We start from the raw sequence: 9,018 nt of genomic DNA on the forward strand, positions 1-9,018 counted from the left end.
AAAAAAAAATATAATAATGATTATTAATAATCATTAATTAGTATTAAATTAACATGCTCGTTTTATTTATTTATAATAATACATAAATGTAACAATTATTATTGACAATAAATATAATTTGATTGAAAATGTGATAGATATTTATCATCAATCAAATGTGACAGTTGACAGATTACGTTTTTTTTTTTTTTTTTCTTTATTTTTATTTATCATCATTGTGTGCTATTATTATTATAATATATAATTTTTTATAATTTTATTTTGTTTATCTTTAATGTATATTTTGTTTTAGATAAAATTTTTGGTTAAAAAAATAATAATTGTTTTTGGAAATACGTAGCAAATGTTTAAACATTTGTAAACGACAAAGATACCGTGACGATGCACACAACGTCATTTAAATAGTCAGTACATGATTTTTTTTAATATATAATATTTATATATATAAAAAAAAAAAAATATTATTGTCTTGTCTCAAATGAGAAAGAGAGATTGTTGATCGTTGAAGCTTAAAAGTGAGAGTACTCATGTTAATTTCAATTTCTATTTAAAAAGAAATTTTTTTTTTTCTAAAAAACTGTGGTTAATTTTTAGGATAAGATAAATAAATAAATATATTTTTAAAGAATATAGGTACATTTTTTTTTTTTTTGTGTGACTGGCACAGTAAAGTGTTTCGTTTGATGATAAAAATAGATATTGTGTGCTTATCGCTGTTACTGGCTATCAGAAATAAAAATGTGCACAATGTTCACTGTCTACGTGTTTGTCTTCGTGGTGTATGAGATCATTATTCATCAGGTATTATGACGATATTACTGCGACAATCACTTTTCAATACTTTATTACTTAACAAATAATAATTTAATAATATTCGACCCACCCATCAAACTCATACTATTATCTATGAAAAAAAAATGTTAAAATAAAAATAAAACAATTTGTTTTTTATCATATATATATTTCTTTTTTTGATTAAACATTATTATTATTATTATTTTGTGATTAAAAAATAATAGTCAAGTGACAGAGTGTTATTGTGAAGGTGTCATTTTAATTATTGTGATATTTAAAGTTTCTTTGTATGAATTTTTTTTTATTTTATATTCGAAAAACATTTTAAATAAATCATCATGAAGAAGCAATTTTTTCGTGTTAAACAGCTTGCTGATCAAACATTTTCCAGGTAATAATTAATATTTTTTTTGCATTATATTTATAAAAGATATTAAATGTTTTTATTTTTTATATAGAGCTGGAAAAACTGAAGTTTTGACAGATGATTTACAAGCAGCTGATAAACATGTTGAACAAATTAGAAATGCACTTAATGGATTGAGTAAAAGACTTGGTTCACAACCAAGTCAAACAACAGCACAAGATCCAGCTCACAAAGAAAAACGATTGGTACTTTTTAATTAATATTAATTTGTTTTATTTTAGTTAATTAATTTATATATATATATATTTATTTTGTTATGCAGAAAAAATGTTCAGAATATATACTTGGACAAACAATGCTTGATAATGCATCTGATGAAGGTTTATTGGGTTTTGTATTAACAAAATGTGGTGATACACAAATAGCACTTGCTATTGAAGCTGTTGAACATGAAGCTAAAGTTGAACAATTTGTTGTAACACCAATACAACAAATATTGGATACAGATGTACCAAATATTGTTAAACATAAAAGAAATTTAGCTAAATTAATACTTGATATGGATAGTGCAAGAACACGATATATGCAAGCAATTAAACACAGTGGTAATGGTGGTACTGGTGCAACAAAAGTTGATAGTTTACGTGAAGAATTAGAAGAAGCTGAAACAAAAGTTGAACAATGTCGTGATCAATTAGCTGCTGATATGTTTCAATTAATGTCTAAAGAAACAGAACTTGCTCAAAGAATAATACAATATGTTAAACTTCAACGTGCTTATCATGAAAGTGCCTTACATTGTTTGGAAGAACTTATACCTGGATTAGAATGTTATATTAATGACAATGAAATGAAACCAGTATATGGTCATTCATTGGAAGAACATTTAAGAGTTACTAATAGAAAAATTGCATTACCAATACAATTATGTGTATCAGCATTATTAAAAATTGGTATGGAAGAAGAAGGTTTATTTAGAATTGCTGGTGGTGCATCAAAATTAAGAAGAATTAAATTGAGTCTTGATGCATGTTGTTTAAATCTTCATACTGCATTGGAATATAAAGATCCTCATTTAATTGCTGGTGCATTAAAATCATATTTACGTGAATTACCAGAACCACTTCTTACATACAAGTGAGTCATTGTTAATAATACAAATATATTATCTATATATTAATATTCTTTTTTTCTGGTCATTGCTCTCTCTTTTTGATTATCTGTAAAAAAAAAAAAAACATACATGATAGTAGATAAAATTGAAACTATATATAGGTATATTCTTTTTTTATTTATTTTTATTTCATTGAATTTTATATACGCCATGGTTAAAACTACTTGTCAGTCAAGTGAATCATTAAATTAATTTGACCTCGAGTTTATAACTTGCACTGATTCACAATACAGACATATGAACCATAATTTATAATACAATAAACATTCAATTTAAATTTAACTCCATCCGTTTAACAAAAAATAATAATTTAAATACAATCAATTTATTATATTATTGTTTTTTATATTTTTTTTTTAGATTATACAATGAATGGATGACAGCATCAAAAATGCTTCAAAGTGATAATAGACTTCAAGCAATTTGGGAAGTTTTACATAAATTACCGCAAATTAATTATGATAATTTACGTTATTTAATTAAATTTTTGGCAAAATTAACAACAAATTGTGATGTTAATAAAATGACACCACAAAATATTGCAATTGTTATTGCACCAAATTTAATTTGGGCACCACAAGACGATAAAAATACCATGGTGTAAGTAATTTTATTTAAATTTGTATTTAAATTATTTTAATTTGTTTTTTGTTTTTTTTTATGTTTAGAATGAATATGAGTACTGCAAATAACTCTAGTCAAATAGTTGATCAATTGGTAACATATGCCGATTGGTTTTTTCCTGATGATATTGATTTTGAAAGTGATTTAGATATTGGTATTGTAAATGGTACTGATAATACAAGTATTATGCATAAATGTATATCAACTGGTAGTTTAAATGATATTGGTGAAAGTCCACCACAAGGAAGTCCAAAACCAGCAACAAGAAGAAAAAATAAATTAGCACCAACACCACCAAATTCAACACCTGATAAAGTTGATAAAAAAATTATTGATGATAAATTATTAATACCATCAGCACCAGATAAACCACCACGTCCATTAACAACATCAACATTAAATCGTTATACATATAAAGCACAAAAATCTGATGTAAATAACGAATTAACAGGATCAATATATCAACAAAATCATGACAAAGATAATAAAATTGATAAAAAAAATGAAACAGATATTAAAACACTTGGTTTTGATGCTATTATTAATAATAATAATAATGTTAATAATGATAATAATGATGAATTAATTGAAAAAAATGATGATGAAATTGATAAAATAAGTAAAAATTCTGATGTAAATATACCAATTGGTTTTGATTGTATTAATGCTTCTTTAGCATCTGGTAAAATATCTGAAATAGATAATAATAATAGTGATGTTTATAAATTTAAACCAATACCTGCTGAAAAACCAACAACATTAGAACGTCGTAGAATGCCAATTGCTGCACCAAGAACAACAATAACAAATACAGCTAGTGATGAAGTTGTTGAATTGAGAAAAAAAAATGATGGACCATCAACAATTGATCGTAATAGTAAACCAGCAATTCCAGAAAGACCAGCAGGACTTCCAAGACCATCAAGTTTAATTAGATCACATCCTCGTCAAAGTAATGAAAATTTAGATTTAGATATTGGATCAATGACACTTGAACGTGCACATATGTATTCAGTTGATAAACAACAAGTAAGTATAATACAATTACGTGGTAATAATAATCAACAAAAATTAATAAATGAAAGCAATGGTACATCAATATTACAAAGAAGTCCAAGTGTTGGTAGTAGACCAACATCAGTATCATTAGCTGATGATAATAAACCACCAAGACCAGATATACCAGAACAAAATAAAACTCATACACGTACAAGATCAGAGGGTAATATTATTGATGTACAAACACAAACATCAACAATTATTGTATCAAAATCACCACAAAATATACAAATACAACAACCTGTATCACCAAGATTTCTACAAAGACCACCAAGACCACAGCCACCACCACCTCCACCACCAACAAATCGTCCAAAATCAGAATATGAAACTACCAATCTTTAGAGCTTAATATAAAAAAAATAATTACAATTTATTATTATTAATAATAATAATAGTACTGTTTAATTAGTATTTAATATTTCCAAAGTCGAACAAAAATTATTTTGCGTTTTTATTATTATTATTATTCAAATTTATATAAAAGAAAAAATGTTCGAAAAAAAAAAAAAATATATAAATCTGCTTCCTCATTATTTAAATCAGGAATTAAAATTAATAATTAATAATAAATATCCAATGATAATTTTGTCCAAGACATTATACCTCATATGGAAATTAAAAAAAAAATTTTTTTATATATATATAAATATATTTTTTAAATAGAAAATATAAATGATATATATAAAATTTAAAAATTAAATCAACAGTTAAAAGTAGATTTATTAAAATAATATGTATTTTTTAATAATAATTATAATTATGTGCTTCTAATTATTGTTATTTAGCAATTATTAAATTTACATTTTTTTTTTAACGCACAAATTTTAAGTTACACATTGTTAAATCATCAAACACACAATGACAAAATTTTAAATTATAAATAATTTTGTTATTTTATTATTTGTTATTGATAATATAAAAAGAAAAATAATTTAAATTATTTTCATTAGCGCAACTGTGATTAAGCGCTAAGTTTGATTAAGTTTGATTGAAAAAAAAAAAAAGAAAAATCATTTTGTTTTTTTTTGTTCAAGTTTATGGAAATAGTCTATAAACATGAATGATTGTGCATCATTGATGACACACATCGAGATGTGAAATATAGAATATATATTATTATAAACATTAATTAAGAATAAATATGATTTTTTTTTTAAATTAAAATTTTTATCTACTTGATGTGAAGGATGTTGACATGATAATATTATTTTTCCAACGAGTATTTTTATATGATCAGCTGTGTTTATTATAAAATAATAAATACCAAGCATATATATATTTTGTTTGATAAATTAATAATCAATTATGATGACGAAAAAATAAATGTATCAAGAAATTTTTTTTTAAAAACCACTGAAGCATGCATTTACCTAAGTAAATCTTAGGCTGTGAGTTTATTGGAGTATGCATTATAAATAAAAGAATAAAAAAAAAAAAAAAACAACCAACATCTAATCAATTTAATAAATAAATAAACCAAGTTTTAAACCAATTATTTTGTGCTTTTATATAATTATTAATTGTGTATTGAAATTTTTATAAAATTCATTACAAGAATTACATTTTTATTAATTATTAATATATATAAAAAAAAAAGAAGAAAAATTAATTCAAAGCATGGCTTTAACATTTTCATCAGCAACATCTTTTGGTGTTAAATCATCATTGTCTTTAAGTAATTTTGCCCCAACTGATATTAAATATTCAACTGTTTCAATGTGTCCACATGATGCTGCATAATGTAATGCAGTTTGTCCATCATTATCTTGAAGATCAAGGTAAGCTCCATTTTCAATGAGACATTTAATTATTGACAAATGTCCACGATCAGATGCCCAATGTAATGGTGACATACCATCATCATCAATATTATTTATATCTGATGAATTAATCATAAGTATTTCTTTGACACGTACTTCATTACCCTCTTTGATCCAGTCTAATAATTTTTTATCATTGTCATTTAGCTTTTTATCAGTATTTGGTAAACTACTTACAACAACCCATGAATTATTTGCATCATTATTACTATCAATTTTCCAATCTGGTTCAATTTTAGTTATGGCATTAATATATTTATTCATAGCTTCTTCTCTACTCATATTACCAAGATTATTCCAAGCACTCCATTTATGTTTAGCTTGTGTTTGATACCAACTTGGTTTTGGCACATCACATACACCAATTGTTGCTTGTTTATAAAAACCATAAAATTCTAATAATTGTCCAGAATCTAATTTTGATACAATACTTTGTAAATGATTTGCAGCTTTATTAAAATTTTTTTCTAACAATGACATTTCATCAATTAAATCAATATTTTCAGCCATGGTTATTTTTCTTTTTTTTTTTTTCTTTTTTATTTAATATAATTAATAATATTTTTTTTATTACTACAAACTTGTATGTTTTTTTGCTTTTATGTAAATTTTAATTTTCAAAAAAACGTCTTACATAAAGTTCATATCCTTCAAGATGATGATTTTTTTTTTCAACAATATTATGATAAGTATCTTTATCAGTTATTTCAAGATAACCAAAATTTTTACTTAAACCAGTACGTCTGTCAAAGATAACTTTAGCGTTATTAATAAAGCCAAATTGTGAAAAATATTGTTTCAATTGTAAATCACCAATTGTCCATGGAATATTAACAACACGTAATTTATGAAGTGTTTTACCTACACCAACACCAGCCATGACCTTGTTTTATATAATTTATTAAGAAAAAAATAATAATAATGAAACTTTAATTAAAGCTCAAGTTGCACGTCTTATATCCAATAAATGAATTGTATGATCTTGCATTAATTCACCAATTGATATACCAGAATCAGCACCAAGATCAGTTAATGGTATATGAGTACAAACAAGTCCCCACTTATTTAATAAATGTTCAATTGACCAATCAGCACTACGTTCTTGATATGTACAAAGAAATTTTGCGTTATTATTTTTTTCTAATAAATAACCAATTGTAACAACAATGTCTTCAAATATTGATGGTTCATAAAAACAATCAGATCCAATAATTAAATCAAGTTGTCCAATAGTAAATATACTTGTTAAAAATTGTCCCCAAGTTATACCAATTATTTTAACTTGTGATGTTATATTATTTAAATCACAACAACGTTTAATATGTTGTAAACTTTTTGGAAAATTTGCTGAATCACTTAGTGTTACATGTGCACCACATTTACTAGCAACAATACCTGGTAATGCTGTACCAGAACCAATTTCAAGTATACGTTTACCAACAAGATCTTGACGATTTTCCCAAAGAAACCAGGCTAATACTGGAGCTGATGGCCAAGTATAAAAACTATAACTTGCTTGTAACAACTAAAATTAAATAAACAAACAACAAAAAAAATTATTAATTATAAATAATTATGATTTTTTTAACAAGTAGATAGTACTTGAAGAGAGGTTAGATTTGTCATTGATAAAATAATTAAATATAGGTATATTATTATTTTAATTGAATGAAATAATATACAATAATATTTATGACAATAAATTAAAATTATTATTAACAAATTTGATTTGTTATTTATATTTTAGAATGTTATGCAACATTGTGCAACATTGTTAATGATTACTCACCTCGGGTATATAAATTTCAAGTGATTCCTCGTGTTGTCCTGCTTCGTGTGATCGTCGTGATGTGAAAAAAAATTTTTTCACTTGTTCGCCAGCATCGGACATTAGGCTGTTAACTAATGGACTCGATTCGAACAAAATGCTACCAAATGCTAAACCTGGCATAACTTAATTAATTATCATAAATTTATTTTTTATTTTTTAAATCATCATTATATATTTTTTAATACATTATTTATAATTATTTAAATATTTAATTGTGTTGTCAAATAAACAACTAAATATGTGTGTGCATGTGTGTGTGTGTGTGTGTGTTTCCATTTTGTATGCAACAAAGGCACGACCATCTTGGATTTTAAAAAAATTTCACTCGCGCTATCTAGCTAAAAAACTACTGACTATTTTTTTGTAGAATTTTACTTATCGACAATTATGAATATTTTTTTAAATTATAAAAGCTGCAGGGTGTCGTACACCCCGGAGCTCACCTGGAGTTCCAGGTAAAGATTATGTTAAAGGTAGTTAAAAAAAAGCTCTTATATTAAAAAAAAAAAATAAAAAAAAATAATTCATGTGTTTTTAACCTTAAACTTTTTTTTTTAAATAAAAATTTGGATGTTTGTAAATTAAAAAAAAAGAGCAGTAAATACGACAGTGAGTGCATAATGAGTGCAAAAAGAAAATATGATGAGATAGACCAACAAACCTTTGATGATGGTGACAAGAATAAAAAAAAAGTTGTCATCAATTCACTGGATTACGACTCATTAGCACAAATCATCAGTTTGTTGCCAATACCAGAAATAATACTCATGGAAGAAGGTATAATTATCATCAAAAAAAAGTTTATTTTTTATTGTTGATAAAATATCAATGTTTCTATTATTAATTTTTAAATTTGATATGTTTTATTGTAGTTTGTACCAAATGGAAAGAGGCATCTCAACTTGCTTGGTATGACATTAAAAAATACAAATGTGAATCATCAATTAGACGTAATTGTTATGACGTCCGTTTGTTAACACAATCATACCTCGAGAAAATATTATTAAGATGTAAGTGTTTAAGAAGATTGTCTCTCTCAGATATTTGTGATTCAAGTATCATGCCATTTGTTGGTGATCACTGTAAAAATTTAACAAGTCTTGAATGTAAATTTCCCGCCAATACGTTGAATAATAATGCTGATGATTTTGTTCAAGCATTTACACAGCTGGATAAATTAAAATGCATTAAAATAATAACGATTAATGATAAACCGCTTGATGAAACATTAGATTTATTTCGAATAATTAATAGTCTTCCAGAAGAAATTAATGAAATTCATATGATTTCTGAAGCTTGGGTATGCAAAGAAAAAAAAGTTTCTTTGGTAAGTTGTTATTGAATA

The 9,018-nt window shown here is 24.9% G+C and overlaps 4 protein-coding genes across 4 annotated transcripts; 1 reads left to right on the forward strand and 3 right to left on the reverse strand.

Moving 5' to 3' along the window:
* Positions 1-146: 146 nt before the first annotated feature.
* On the forward strand, positions 147-5,062 carry LOC122852698 (rho GTPase-activating protein 44-like). The gene is made up of 5 exons (XM_044152646.1): positions 147-1,186; positions 1,254-1,407; positions 1,485-2,299; positions 2,697-2,936; positions 3,005-5,062. The coding sequence occupies exons 1-5, from the start codon at positions 1,134-1,136 to the stop codon at positions 4,362-4,364; spliced, it is 2,622 nt and encodes an 873-aa protein (XP_044008581.1). The 5' UTR covers positions 147-1,133; the 3' UTR covers positions 4,365-5,062.
* A 570-nt stretch (positions 5,063-5,632) lies between these two features.
* Positions 5,633-6,352, reverse strand: LOC122852700 (acyl-CoA-binding domain-containing protein 6-like). The gene has a single exon (XM_044152648.1). It carries the CDS (start codon positions 6,350-6,352, stop codon positions 5,633-5,635), a length of 720 nt encoding a protein of 239 aa, XP_044008583.1.
* LOC122852699 (methyltransferase-like protein 23) lies at positions 6,204-7,914 on the reverse strand. Its single transcript, XM_044152647.1, has 2 exons — positions 7,632-7,914; positions 6,204-7,367 (listed from the first exon to the last, which is right to left on the reverse strand). The coding sequence occupies exons 1-2, from the start codon at positions 7,791-7,793 to the stop codon at positions 6,783-6,785; spliced, it is 747 nt and encodes a 248-aa protein (XP_044008582.1). The 5' UTR covers positions 7,794-7,914; the 3' UTR covers positions 6,204-6,782.
* Positions 6,453-6,722, reverse strand: LOC122852701 (SRA stem-loop-interacting RNA-binding protein, mitochondrial-like). The gene has a single exon (XM_044152649.1). It carries the CDS (start codon positions 6,720-6,722, stop codon positions 6,453-6,455), a length of 270 nt encoding a protein of 89 aa, XP_044008584.1.
* Positions 7,915-9,018: the final 1,104 nt, after the last annotated feature.

Source organism: Aphidius gifuensis, linkage group LG3 (assembly GCF_014905175.1).
Source record: "Aphidius gifuensis isolate YNYX2018 linkage group LG3, ASM1490517v1, whole genome shotgun sequence".
Taxonomy (NCBI): Eukaryota; Metazoa; Arthropoda; class Insecta; order Hymenoptera; family Braconidae; genus Aphidius; species Aphidius gifuensis.